Below are 15,684 nucleotides of genomic sequence, written 5' to 3'. Positions count from 1 at the left end.
GTGATGGTGCTGGAGATGGTGCTGGAGATGGTGCTGAAGATGGTGGTGACGATGTTGGTAATGATGGAGGTGGTGGCGCAGTTGGTTATGTGGAGGCTGTTATGCTGTCAGTGACTGCCGTAGATGTGATTTACACAATAGCCCTGACTATTATCGTAGAAATCTACCAATAACCCTGACTATTATCGTAGAAATCTACCAATAACCCTGACTATTATCGTAGAAATCTACCAATAACCCTGACTATTATCATAGAAATCTACCAATAACCCTGACTATTATCGTAGATATGTACCAATAGTCTTGGCCATTATTGTATATGCCTATCAACGAAGTAGGAGAAAAGGTTCGTTGATCTGAGAGTGTGGTTGGTGCTGTTGCTAGAGTTTCACCTGACAATGTTGGCGCTGCAGCTGTTTTTGGTGTAGTTAGTGTTGATGTTGATACGTATGCTCATTGAAGTAGTTGATGTTACACGTATTTGGATGCTGCTGTTTTGTATGTTACAGCTGCTGTTATTGTTGTTGTTACTACTGCTTTTAATGTTGTTGCAATGTCTGCTGTTATTGTTACTTTTGAAGCAGCTGCTGTTATTGTTACTTTTGAAGCAGCTGCTGTTATTGTTACTTTTGAAGCAGCTGCTGTTATTGTTACTTTTAAAGCAGCTGCTGTTATTGTTACTTTTGAAGCAGCTGCTGTTATTGTTACTTTTGAAGCAGCTGCTGTTATTGATACTATTGTTGGCGCCGTTGTTGTTGTTGTTGTTGGTACTACTGTAATTACTGCTGCTGTTGTTACTGTTGTAGTTGCTGCTACTGTTGTTATTATTGATGCTGTTGTTAGCACTATTGTAGTTACTACTGCTCCTACTCCTGTTATCGCTACATTTGCTGCCGTCACTCTAATGCCTCCAGTGTCATTTCTCCCGACACTACCTCGACTATCACACGCATGTAGGCTTTTCTATTCAGCTGTGCCGCTTCGTTCCCCTTCTACGAGAGCATGTAAGGCCGTAGCTACGCCTGGTGCTTGCCTAACAGTGCTTACCCTATAGTTACTACGAAAAAGTGAGGTTTAGCTCATTATACCCCGCCTACAATGGCTTCGTTGTACCTCTTGCGTTGTAATTTCGCATTCTTGGCGTTCGAATTTCCTGTCGAATTTGGGCTTAAAGTTGTGGGTGGAGGTGGCTTCCACTACTTCTTTCGGTGCTGGTGGCTCCATTGGTACTAGGCTACAGGGACACAATTACCCCAGGTGTTGGTGCTGTAGATATACTGGTGAGTGTGATTTAGTATTGCTGTTGCTGTTGCTGCTGCTGCTGTTGCTGCTGCTGCTGCTACTGCTGCTACTGCTGCTGTTGCTGCTGCTGCTGCTGTTGCTGCTGTTGCTGCTGTTGCTGCTACTGCTGCTGCTGCTACTGCTGCTGCTGCTGCTGTAGAGAGATAAAATAGAATACAATTCCTGTATATGTTAATAATGTTATCATAATTTAGGGTTGCTATTAAAGGGTGGTCGCATGCACTGAGTGGCCGGATTGTAAAAGTTATCGTGAAAGTTGTTGGGGGATAGATACAGATCCTTGCCTGTGGTATGGTCATTTACGGCGCTTTGTGATGCTGGCATGTTTTGCTAGAGTTGTGCCTACTGGCGAGAAGAAACTATCGGATTCCATGACAGTGCCATTGGCTGATAGCATGTTTACACGTCTTAAACAACATACATTGGTTAGCTTAGTCTGGTGTTGTGCTTAAGGCCTTTCATCCTAGGTTAGTTTTTTCAACGGGCTCACCATAGCCCGTGCTACTTGGAACTCTGTTCCAGGTAGTGAATCTTTAACAACATAGGTTAGTTTAGTCTGCTGTTGGACTTAAGGCTTATCAGCCTCTTGAGTATCAGTAAGGCCACCACAATAGTTCACTGAATAACCAGAAAGTATACTTTAGTTCTAAACATAGTCCTAAAGTTCTAAACATTCACTGGGTAAATCCCTGTGGTGAAAAATAATGTCCAGCTATTGATCCTAATACCTGGACAAATTATTTTCCAAATTGCTGACTGAAGGATCTTTTGCTATTGCCTTATTTGTAATTAATTTCTATAACAGGTGCTCTTTATTTGAATATAATAATGATCAGTAAATTAGCCGCGTTATGTACAATATTAAGCATATGTTGTGTTTCTACAACGTGAGCCAATTTTTGTGTTGAATATAACTAATTTTTGTCATGTCTAACTCTCAAAACCCAGCATGTATGAGTTACGAGGAAAAACTACAGAATTAAATTTCACGTCGCTGGACGACATAAGAGTTAAAGGGGATATGAATGTATCGAAAAAAATTATCAGAGGGAATTGATAAAGCTGTGAGTAGTGAAATAGTGAACAAGCGAAACGTGCGGAAAAGCAAGGTGGTGGATGCAGGCTCTATACAATTTTACATGTAAATACAATAGATTCTAATATAGTCAGGAACTTGTACATTAATTGATTGAAAGTTTAGAGGCGAGATTGAAGAGCCGAAGCTCAACCCACGCTAGTAAATGTAGGCCTTATCGTGACGCCGACCTTTCATAGAAAACTGAAATGACCGTCAGAGCTTGTCTGGAGGGCTAACTTAGCACAACGGGAGAGGTACACGTGCGGAATTAAGTGTATATTTTTCACCAATTAAATCACACCAAATTAGTTACATACAATAATGAAAATATAGATTAATCATCAACTAATAAATAAAAATATGTTTAAAAACATTTTATTACTACTGTTATATGTTAATAAAATATTTATATTTTGTATAAAACCACCAATTACGCACAAATATTCTGAAAAAATAAAATATTAATATGAGCTCGACTCTCGAATACATCTGGTGCCAGGTATATACAGCCTCCTTAACATAAGGTTAGGGAATATACCTGGAAGCACACAGTATCTGTCTCTTTAATAACCCATAGTTGGAGGGGAAGATGGTCTCCAGGATATGGGATTCACCATGAGCGACCTTGAAATTTGTTGTGAAAGCCCTGACCTGGACACATTCCATCAACAGAATATGGTCCAAGACCACATCTAGGGGCAGACCACGTTAGTCCCAGGATCACCGTGCACAGGGTGGATAAGGGTCAATATAGTCTCGCTTTGGTGAACCGCAGCGAGGATAGCTGGTAGCCAACTATCTAAGCAGAGTCGTCATCTGGAGTACCACTTCTCCTAATGGTGTCTCACAAGAGGGCGGACGACCTGGCCGGAGCCCACGAGTAGGTAAGGCGGCTGCCGGAGAGACCCCCATACGCATGCATGATATCCTTCCCGCTCCGGGGCCTTGTTAGGAGCTAACACTATGAATAGTTTTCCATGTATGCTGACGTCAAGTCATCAATCCTGCCGCTTAGGCAGCTTGCTGTTTTGGCCTTCAGCGTTAGTTTTTTTTTAATGATATACTGTGCACCCCTACCTGTGTGTGCTGTGTCCCATATAAGAAAAAAATACAAAAGAATTTTCCATTTTATATATGTTTGTTTTTCAGGTTATTATTGTGTGTTATTAGTATCATCTTAACTCTTGTGGGTTGTGATGAGATCTGCCATGTATGTGTATTTAAGTTTGTGTTTGATAGGGAATTAGGTATGCTTAGGGGTGCCTTCTCGCCATGCCCAGTGGCTGGGGGGATTGGTGCCCTGATAAACACCCTATACCCCCCGAAGTGGCAAGGGGAGTTAGGGGACAACAACTATCCCGCGATGGCTTGGAACTTTTTGTTCCGAGTGGCTGAATCTAAAACAACATATATTTAATAAGGTGACCTTCATAACTGTACCAAAATGTGGAACACCCACTGTCTGAGGCTGGAGTACCAGGGTGTGGAGCACTCACCGTCTGAGGCTGGAGTACCAGGGTGTGGAGCACTCACCGCCTGAAGCTGGAGTACCAGGGTGTGGAGCACTCACCGTCTGAGGCTGGAGTACCAGGGTGTGGAGCACTCACTGTCTGAGGCTGGAGTACCAGGGTGTGGAGCACTCACCGTCTGAGGCTGGAGTACCAGGGTGTGGAGCACTCACCGCCTGAGGCTGGAGTACCAGGGTGTGAAGCACTCACTGTCTGAGGCTGGAGTACCAGGGTGTGGAGCACTCACCGTCTGAGGCTGGAGTACCAGGGGTGTGGAGCACTCGCCGCCTGAGATGGATTGAGTTTCTAGCGAAAATGTAAGCGAGCGTCGCCGGAAGCCTAGCGTCGGTCTACCACAACACGCCTGCGTAAATCCATGGTTCTCACGTGTGTGTGTTGTGTGTACTCTTGGTTATTGTGTGTACTCTTGGTTGCTGTGTGCTCTTGATTGTGTGTACTTTTGATTGTGGTGTTTGCTCTTGGTCGTGTGTACTCATGGTAGTCACGTGCTTGTCATGTGTACTCTGTAGGGGGCGTGATAAGTTCGTGACAAATCACATGGCTAACATGTGACTAACGGATGATACGTGGATACACACGTGACTAGTGCATATTACCTCTCATGCACACGTGGTACGAGCATGTTACTGTCACACAGACGGGGCTAGAACATGTTATAGGAGGGGGGGGGGGGGAGACCAGCTATAAAACCTAGGCCAGCGATTTTGTTGCCATGATTATATAAGCTGGAAGGCTACCATATACTCACGCGGCTATAGGCTCAACCCCTATATAAATAGAAAGAAATAATTTCCCACGTAAACACTCTGCTCTCTAACACTACACACACTAACACACACACACACACACACACACACACACACACACACACACACTTATAGCTGCTTCGTTCAATGATGTTACCGGGTAAAATAATGATGTTACCGGGTAAAATAATGATGTTACCGGGTACAATAATATGTTACCGGGTACAATAATGTGTTACCGGGTATTCTGAGAGATATTACTGGGTATACAGAGATGTCACCGGGGGTGGGGGGTGGGGTGGGGGGTTTGGCAAGGTAGAAATAGCCTAAGCTACTCTTATCCTTTTTTGAAATCTATGTTATTGTCTCCGTAAACGTACTTGAACTTGATGTCACCGAGTATGCTGACATCAAGTTCAGTCCACCCACTTTTTTTTTACATATATTCAAGAATTCTTACATTCGTGTACAGCCACTTGAACGCGTTGAGTTTTGGGCAAGTCCTTAATCCTGTTCCTCGGAATACGACCCGCCAAATGGTTTAACAACTAGGTATCCATTTTACTTTTGGACAAACAGAGGCTACCGTTAAGGATTTGACGCCCAGTAAATCCTTCCCCCGGCCAGGATACGAACCCAGGAAAGAGCGCTTGCGCAACGCCAGGCGAGTATCTTACCACAACACCGCGGGAACCTTCAAGACAAACACGACCAACGGGCGCTAGGGGTGAGCAACGGACGCTAGGGGTGATCAATGGACGCTAGAGGTGACCAACGGATGCTAGGGGTGAGCAACGGACGCTAGAGGTGACCAACGGACGCTAGGCGTGGCCAACGGACGATAGAGGTGACCAACGGACGCTAGGGGTGAGCAACGGACGCTAGAGGTGACCAACGGACGCTAGGGGTGGCCAACGGACGCTAGAGGTGACCAACGGACGCTAGGGGTGGCCAACGGACGCTAGAGGTGACCAACGGACGCTAGGGGTGAGCAACGGACGCTAGAGGTGACCAACGGACGCTAGGGGTGACCAACGGACTGCGCCTACCTACGCTATATATGTATGTATGTATGTATGTATGTATGTATGTATGTATGTATGTATGTATGTATGTATGTATGTATGTATGTATGTATGTATGTATGTATGTATATATGTATGTGTGTGTGTGTGTACAAAACAAGACTGCATCTCTGACACCTGCACCCGATGCTACTTAGTAAAGATTATATTATTTACAATAGCAGTAATTCCCGTGAAATAAAATGCCATAAAACGCAAAAATTAACATTTGAGAATAAAATTTAAAACTTGCTCAACACGTGAATGAAAAAAAAAAATAGTGTATTCTCTCGTCTTTTAAATTCGAACAAGTTCAATAGGCAAGTTTATGGAGATAATAAGTAAGTTTATAGAAATAATAAAATACTTCCCAAAAGGATATAGATTCGTAGCTTAGGCTATTTCTTCCCCCTTTTATAAATTCCCTTCCTCTACCCCTTTCCTGAACCACCCCCCTCTCCCCCTATTACATAACACCATACCCCCTCACGCTCCCTTCCCCCCTTCATCATCCCTTTCCACATCCCCCTTCCCTTCCACATCCCCCCCATACCCCTCCACATCCCACCATACCCCTCCACATCCCCCCCATACCCCTCCACATCCCACCATACCCCTCCACATCCCCCCATACCCCTCCACATCCACCCATACCCCACCACCTCCCCACCCCCTCCCTCACACCTACCATCATCCTCCACCACCATAACAAGCCAGGAGGGAGGCATAGGCGCACATGGCAGTATTTGATGACAAAAGGACGTCATGGTTGGTCATGTTGCAACCGTATAGTATTGCGGAGAGCAGCTGTTTCTTACGCTGGGGAGGGGGGGGGGGGTTGCATCCTCTATCCTTAGAATAGGCGAGGAAGTGGGGGGGAGGATATGCTTTCTCCCACATTGGAGTGGGGGGGGGAGGCTGTTTCCCATCATTTTGTAGGTGAGATGGGGGTGGGAGGGGGGGAATAGTCTCAAACGTTTAATATGAATAGCTGTTTCTCCCAGGGAAGGGAAGGGAACTTTCAGGAGAAAGAAAGAAGCCATTGCAACTATATAGCCCTTGGAAGGGATAAGGGTTTGGGAGGGGAGGGGAGGGGAAGGAATGGTGCCCAACTACTTGGACGGTCGGGGATTTTTGTATTTTTTTGGTTTGAACATCGACCTACATGAATGAGACCGTCCGGCCCAAATGGTTGGTCTTAGGTTAGGAAGTAGCTATCTCCCACGTTAAGGGCAGCTGTCTTCCATATTAGGGGGGTAATGTCTCCCATGTTAGGGCGTATTCGTTTCCCTAGTTAGGAGGAGGGGGGGGGGGGGGTAGCTGTCTCTCAGGTTAAGGACAAGCTGTTTTACACGTTAAGGAAAGGCGAGGGAGGTAAACATTCTCCCACGTTGGGGTATAATTGAATCCCACGCTATGATGTTGCTGCGTTTCGCACAGAGGATGCGTGAATAATTCCAACGGTGTTGGGTTATAATAATTAGCTGTCTCCCACATTAGGGATAGATGTCTCCTGTGCTGAGAAATAGCTGTATCCCATGCTGAGGATAGCTGTCTTCCCCGGTGGGGAATAATAGCTATAGCTGTCTCCCACGGTGGGGAATAACTATATCTCCCACGGTGGGCAATAACAGTCTACAACGTTGAGGATAAGAGAGGAGGGTATACAGTGTAGGTATACTCCCAGGCTGGTGGGAGAGGAGGAGGGGGGGGGGGGAGAAAATCCTTTTACAAGAATGTAAAAATATAAATCTTATGAAACCTCACCAACCCTATTGTACCTTCATGTGAATAAAGATTATTATTATCATAAAGAAGATAAAGTGGTACATGTGATGGGGGGAATTTGTTTGAAATGGGAAATAAAGTATAAGTTATGATAGCACAAGGGCCCCCAGCTGCTAGGAGAAGAATGGGTGAGGTGGTCTCCCACGGTGAAGTAGGCGCCTCTCCCCCATGGTGGAGGTGGTGGGAGATAGGAGAGAAGGAAGGCCTTAGAAGGGGGAGCAGGAGGTAGAGAAAAGCGGGAAAGGGGGGGTGGGGAGAGGCTTGTCTCTTGCGCAAGGAAGTGCGTATATTACGGTTAGAGGGGGCGGGGGAATACGGTCAAATCGAACCCTATGTCGGTTCAACCAGTCTCGCTTTCCGTCTCTCTAAACCGCATATATATATCTATCGTCAGGTTAGGCTATGTTGGGATAGAGTAGGTTATAGTTTGGGCCAGGTTTAGTTAGGCTAGGGTAAGGTAAAGTAGGTTTTACAATCCATTACGGCTTTCATTTTCTCCAAGAGGTGACGCTTCGGGACAAGAGAGACAGAAAAATGGAGGACTACGGAGGTAATATTTATATCCCCGTCAAGATCCTCTTGACGGTGGGAGTCAACGAGGACGAAAGGAAGGGGGGGGGGGGATGAGGTCGATGTGAACTGGTCGCCTTCTACCAACTGGTCGATAGCTAGCCAGTAATTCGCACTATAAAATTATAAATAATTCCTTTTTCTGGTAACTAGAGCAGCGAGGTGCTTATTCCTCCCCTTCCCCCTGCCGCTTCCCCCACCCTCCCCGACCCAGACCCACCAGCACTGATTGGGCCGCGGCCTAGTCAATCCTCCTCTCAAGCTTCTTACGTAATCCACTAACGCAATAATAATAATAATAATAATAATTGTTATTATTATTATTATTATTATTATTATTATTATTATTATTATTATTATTATTATTATTATTATTATTATTATTATTATTATTATTATACCCAGACACGAGGTTAATCTACCGGGTATATCTGTCTGTCATTGGAAATCTATCTGCCTGCCTGTCTGTCTGTATCTGACTGTCTGTCTGTCTGTATCTGACTGTCTGTCAGAGGCTGGATGCCAAGGACCGGGTACAGTTGCATATATAATTATGTAACTGTGATAGCTTTTCTTAGATAGATATGTCCACGTGTGTAAGTTATGACCGGGGGTGGAGGGGGGGGTCACGTCAGGGATGGGGTTGGTGAGGACAATATTGACCCAGCGCTCGTTATGAAGTCTATTTACTACTTGAAAAGCCTTTTGTTATATTGATCCAATTATTTTGTTATTACCTTCAATCTTCCCCTTTCAATTGTCGGCGTTCACTCCCTCTTCGTGATATCCTTGATAAGTAAAAGACGGGTGAGGACGGGTGATAGACCAGTAGCCTCGTGCGTGCCGCCATTTTAATTCGTGTCGAGGGGACAGGCAGCTAGTATATATATATATATATATATATATATATATATATATATATATATATATATATATATATATATATATATATATATATATATGTATATATATATATATATATACATATATATATATATATATATATATATATATATATATATATATATATATATATATATATATATATATATATAATATATAAGTTTATATCGAGGTCTTATTTATTTTATTGGTTTATATCGACGTCTTCCTCAAGGTCGAATTACTGCCCCCTCCCCCTCTTCAACAGGCTGTAACCCCACACCAATTAAGCTGGCTAAATGGTTATCTGCTCGAAGGCTGTTTGAACAGTCTTCAAGTAGATACTCAACTGGTAGACTGTGGAGCAGTGGAGGATGAGCTGCGTAACCTGTAGAGAGTATGGGACTGTGTGGAGATTCAGCTACTGGAAACAAATGTTTCAAGTAGCATGGGGCTATGGTGAGCCCTGAAGTGGACTTTCCTGGCACAGGATCGAGGCTGTAATTCTGATGTGCGGAGGGTGTAGTGTGTGGAGGGTGTGGTGTGTGGAGGGTGTAGTGTGTGGAGGGTGTGGTGTGTGGAGGGTGTGGTGTGTGGTGGCAGAGGGTGTGTGTACTCACCTAGTTGTGCTTTTGGGGGGTTGAGCTTTGGCTCTTTGGCCCCGCTTCTCAACCGTCAATCAACTGATGTATAGATTCCTGAGCCTACTGGGCTCTATCATATCTACATTTGAAACTGTGTATGGAGTCAGCCTCCACCACATCAGCGCCTAATGCATTGCATTTACTAACTACTCTGACACTGAAAAAGTCCTTTCTAACGTCTCTGTGGCTCATTTGGGTACTCGGCTTCCACCTGTGTCTCCTTGTGTGTGTACCACCCGTGTTAAATAATCCATCCTTGTCAGCCCTGTCAATTCCACTGAGAATTTTGTATGTGGTGATCATGTCTCCCCGGGCTTTTCTGTCTTCCAGCGAAGTGGCGTATGGAGGGTGAGAGTGTAGTTATTATTTGTGTCTGCAGGATCGAGCTATTAGCTCTTGGATTCCGCCTTTCTAACCAATCTATTTTTCCCCTTATTATGTCTACTAGATATATTTCTCTCTAACACACGGACATACTCACACATCTCCAGGAAGCAGCCCGTAGCAGCTGTCTAACTCCCAGGTACCTATGTACTGCTAGGTGAACAGGGGCACCAGGGTGAAAGAAAGAAACTCTGCCGTACCTGCTAGGTGAATAGGGGCATCAGGATGAAAGAAACTGCCCATTTGTTTCCGCCTTCGCCGGGGATCGATCCCCGGACCCTAGAACTACGAATCCCGAGTGCTGTTCACTCAGCCGTCAGGCCCCTTAGGGCCGTGCGGAGGGTGTGGATTTGACTTGTGGGGAGAGTGGGTGTGGTCTGGCGTGCGGAGGGAGTGGGTGTGGCGTGCGGAGGGTGTGGCGTGCGGCGTGCCAAGAGAATGGGTGTGGCGTGCGGCGTGCCAAGATAATGGGTGCGGCGTGCGGCGTGCCAAGATAATGGGTGTGGCGTGCGGCGGGTGCGGTGCGCGGAAGGCGTGTCATGGGGTGCGGAGGGTTTACCATAGACCAACTGATATCTAACAAAATCAAGATTCCTTAAAGATCCTTAAACTTAAATATTTCAATAGCTACTTTTTGACATATTTCTTTCACTGCTTCCTTGTGTTCGTGTGTCCCAAATAGTATAATTTTACAATTTCATAAAAAATATCCTTGCACATAATCTTGCAATAGCAGACTGAACGTTCATAAAAAAAATTATATATGTTAACTGTTATTGGCAAATTTACCGCGCAAAGAATCTCTTTGCAATGAAGATTTGAGAATATCAATCCAGCTTTAACTTTTCATGTCAATTTCCACGAAATCTGGCACAGTGATGTGTGTACTGTCGAAAATTATGCCTCTCTTTATCTTAGTTACGACGTCTTGACATCAGAATCGATCAGAGAGCCTTGACCTATCTCATTTCTTGCATTAAACATAATTAATTTAAAGTCCATCATGCTATCTATGAACGTCGCGTTTCCATCCATATTTCAGTTGAGAATGGACAGGCAAAGCCTCCTCTAAGCATGCCTATCCTTGTGTATGTTTCGCTGCCATTCATCTTTGTGTACGTTCTGATGCCATCCATATTCCAGCCAGAGGATGGCAGGCGATGTATACACCAGGTTTTCTTTGTCCTGATTGATAAAGATTCAGCCACCCAAGAGTTGGCACGGGCATGAATAGCCCGTAATTCTTTGTCCCGGTGCTCTCGGATATATATTTATGCACCGAGAGATGTACCCCCTCTTCTCTGTGTACATACATTGAGAGCTCACAGGTGTATATATACACTGAGAGTTTACAGGTGTAAATACTGAGAGTCTACAGGTGTGTATATATACTGAGAGTTTATATATTTTCGAGGACTTTAGGAAACCTGCGGTTGATAGGTCAACACCACATGAAAATTATTGTTTCTGGTATAATGCTGCCCACTGCTTCCCTAGAGCAGTGAGCCATTCCGAGGGAGTAGTGAGCATTGTTTTCCATGGAGCAGTGAGCATTGATTCCCAGGGAGCAGTGAGCAATTTCCCAGGGAGCAGTGAGCATTGATTCCCAGGGAGCAGTGAGCAGTTTCCCAGGGAAGCAGTGAGCATGGCTTCCCAGGGCGCAGTGAGCATTGATTCCCAGGGAGCAGTGAAGTGTCCAGAAGGGTGGCAGTTATAAGGCCTAATTGACATCCCGTGTTAAGTCTCGCTCCGAGGATTGAATAGCGTCGAACAAGGATCTCACATTCTGCTCTGCAGTAATCTGATTGTAATTCTTCAAAGAAATAAAGACATATTCCTAAGATGATATGGAATCATAACACATGAGAAAAAATAAGACGCTAGATAAGCATATTTCAATCTGAAGCGCCTCTTAATAGTGTTTGCAGAAGCAGAAACTCGCACTAGGCTATAGACAAAGCCATGTAGGTCACGTCCGGAGGAGATAGTGAAAGACTTCCTCACATCCTCTTAAAGACATCAATTTCATCTCTCCAAACATAATTCTACTTTATATGTTTATAGATAATAGTAATACAATTAAAGACTTGTAATAGGGTGAACCAATTTTGATGACAGACATGCTACGCTTTGATCATGTACTGTTTCAAGAGCCTCCACGTCTAAAGCTTTCCACCTATATAACAATTATAAAGAATCTGAAGACAGACTATGAGCTGGGATATGAGGATGAACTGACGGAATGGTGGTACTCAACCACTTCGATCATCCTAGGGATCGAACATGACTTAAAAAAAAGCGAGGCCGTCGCTCTACCGACCAATTCAAAAAATATATTTTAACATTTTATAGTTTGAATCAATAACGGGTTGGCCTATCGAAAGTGCTTGAATTTTAGTGATGTACTGGTGAACCAGTGAACCGGTTTGACTAGTATTGGGCTTAAGACCTATCGACCGCTGGAGACTTTATTAAAAGCACAACAATAAAGAAATTTAACTCTTCCGATTCCGTCGAGATCTATCGCCGCTACAGACAGTGTAGGGGAACTAGCAACTCAAATAAAAAACTGTATTCATAAATGACTGTACATTTGACGAGCCAATGACGCAGAACTACTTTCTCTAGGAGCCCTTTCTGAAGCCTTCCCTGTATGGGAGCACCAGTGTATGGTATGGCAGACGGGAACGCTTGGGGAGTAGAGTATTGATCTGGCTAAGGCGTTGTACTTTGCTTCAAGCCGAAGCTTGGATTGGACTTCTTTATTGTGTTTTTTTTTTTTTTGGAGGAGGGAAGGAGTCACTTTCTACAAATTCTGGACAAAATTTGTAGAATTTGTGGAAAATACGCTATTCTAAATGACAAGAAAAAAGCCTACACGGGAGACAAATGACGAGGATTAAGGGATTAGGAACGTTCATATTCTTTAGTGGTGTTCCAAGGAAGGTTTAGTCTCAGTTAGGCACTGTTGAGAGTCCTCCTTATTATGAGCATCCGTGGCGGTTCATTGGACAAATTTCATAATTTTGAGGCCCAAGTTTGTATCTTTAATGATCTAAGTGAGTGATACAAATGAACTGGATATAATTTTAACCACCAATAATCGGAGTTATTGATAGGCGAAGATAATGATAGGCAAAATAATGTAATGACAGCCGAAGAATTCTGTTCAAGCACTCGTTGTCAAATCACCTTAAATTTCGAATTATATAATAAAACAGACAGAAAGCGCAAAAAAAAAAAATTAAAAGCGAAAAGTTTACGTTAAAAGCTTTAATATCTAAACTGAATAATATAGGATATGCATGCCCTATGACGCAGAATGTATAGTTCTATGTATAGAACATGTATAAGATATGCATATTAACTGCACCTCATGAGGAGCAAGGAAAACAGTTCAGACGCTTGTATATACATGATCAGAAAGTATTCACACGTCGCTGTGACAGGAATAATTAATTAATAATTCCCGTTGTCAGGGACAGGAAGCCTGTACGTGGGATTGTGTCGAGGTCTCCCCCCCCCCTTAGCAGGCCAACTACGAACCCTCTCACAGGATGCAACCCACAACAGTTGAATAACTCGCGGGTTATTTTATGTTACTGCCACGGGATTGAACCCGGGGTTCCTCAGTTGTGAGTCGAGGACGCCCCTCCACTGTGCTTTTTAATCAAAATGGTGGAATTATGATATAACAAAGTTGCGAAAATGAGATATAAATGCGTCGCTAATCGGAAACAAGAAAATGATAACTGGACACGAATGAAAATACAGCAGAATGTATCGTGTTATGACGTACAGTTAGGAAATTCGTTCGTCTTGGCAAACATAATTATATGACTCGTTTCATGTTCAAGTTGAAGTGTGTTTACTGAGACAATAAAAAAATACATCTCAAAGGGATAGAGTAACTTAGGCTATTACTCCCCCCCCCCCCCTTCTACTTCAAGTCCCTCAAGGAGCGAATAAATTCAGTGAGCACAGATCCATAAATCATAATACAAGACTCCCATTTAACATTGCAGATTAATATAGTAAGCGCAGCATATAAGTGTTTATACTCTTGGGGCAAAATTCTTGTAGCTCCTAAGTATTCTGTCTATCATACCATTATCACATATCCAAACAATTTGATGTGGCACACTACTTATTTCCTTATTTCTATAGTTATCAATACGTTAACGCTGTAATACATAATGATCTAAGGTGTGGGCGTGCGGCATGCTACATAATTTAGATATCTTTTTCACATGACATCAACACTGTATTGCCAGATATATTTTGTATCCTAATCTCAATCTCATGTAAAGTGAATCCTCCCAAATAGACTTTCCTCTATCATAAGTGAAGGACGAATTTGTATTTATTATTGCATAATTCTTAATTGTGTTACTACAGTCCACCAATGCCATTCTCTTAACCTTTTCTTCATCCTCTTGGATCATCTTGATTCTTGTTTTATTTGTTTCAAAGTTATCTGACATACAACATCGACAAAAGTTTTTTTTTTCGTGGCTCTCTTTGCTATCTCATCAACTAGCTCATTCATTTACTGCGGACTAGAGCATCGAATCCCCAAAAGAATTGTATGGTTATATAAGAAACAGAAGAGTTCAGATAATTAATTGGTTCAATAGTAATAGAAACTGTTGGTAATAGAGAGGGCAAGGAGGGTATATCTATCATATGAGTGTTTGGCTCCTGTATTTACCGTATAGTATATATATCAGCCCATTTCCATCACCATTAGTAACCATCACTTAGTAACCATTACTAAGCGATGACACAATATTTCCTTAGATTTATATAAATTGTTGAGCCGGTTCTGCTTATAACGATACAAAGGGAAAATATAAATTAAACGGCTTGACGTTGGCCGTCAGTCAACTCGCGGGCACAAAAGTTCAAGACCACACAATAGTTCAACACTATTGTGTTGATAGGGAAGGCCGCCATTTATTTAAGACACTGTTGGTACTCGTTAATACACACCACGCGCTAATATACACCGCACGTTTAATACACACTACACACACTAATACACACCAACACTCTAGATTTTTAATCAATCGTTATACTCGCATGTAAGAAGTAAGAGCCATAATTGCTTATGGCACACTTATAATTAGATCATAGGCCTAAATCTGAAATAAAAAGTCTTTATATACTTATACTTACCTGGGCTTAATCTCGGCTTAATTAAGTAGGAATATATCTGAAAGTTTACACTATCTATTTATGTAAATTTGGTAGTATGTAGACTCTTAGCAAAATAAAACAACTCTTACACTGTAAAAGTAGTGTAAGATATTATGCAACTAAACCGTTTCAAAAAATCCAAGAATGTTGAGACTATTTCAACATATAATTTATGCTCAAGAAGTTTATAAATACAGTATTTGTATTCAAACTACGTTACCCCAAATCTTGGCCGACTATCGATATCAATTACCCATTGCAGGTAATGCATATATTGTCATATAGTTGAGCAACACACAAGCAAAATTCTTTTTGCGTCTTATTGGGCTTTTATAGCGGCTTTTGTTCTAATAATTGACCTTATATAAACACATTGAATTAAAAAAAAATTGTTCCTTGGTCAGTTACCAATTATAGCTAGGCATTGTTTAGTATGAAGTTAGAATTGGCACATTATCTAATTTGCAAAGAACTATCTTTTCTCTTCTTTACTAAGCT

The 15,684-nt window shown here is 42.8% G+C and overlaps 1 protein-coding gene across 1 annotated transcript; it reads left to right on the top strand.

The window, feature by feature from the left end:
• Nucleotides 1–3: 3 nt before the first annotated feature.
• On the top strand, nt 4–1,054 carry LOC138356006 (uncharacterized). The gene is made up of 2 exons (XM_069311554.1): nt 4–106; nt 510–1,054. The coding sequence occupies exons 1-2, from the start codon at nt 4–6 to the stop codon at nt 1,052–1,054; spliced, it is 648 nt and encodes a 215-aa protein (XP_069167655.1).
• Nucleotides 1,055–15,684: the final 14,630 nt, after the last annotated feature.

Source organism: Procambarus clarkii, chromosome 70 (genome assembly GCF_040958095.1).
Source record: "Procambarus clarkii isolate CNS0578487 chromosome 70, FALCON_Pclarkii_2.0, whole genome shotgun sequence".
Taxonomy (NCBI): domain Eukaryota; kingdom Metazoa; phylum Arthropoda; class Malacostraca; order Decapoda; family Cambaridae; genus Procambarus; species Procambarus clarkii.
This window is presented reverse-complemented; position numbering and strand designations above follow the sequence as displayed.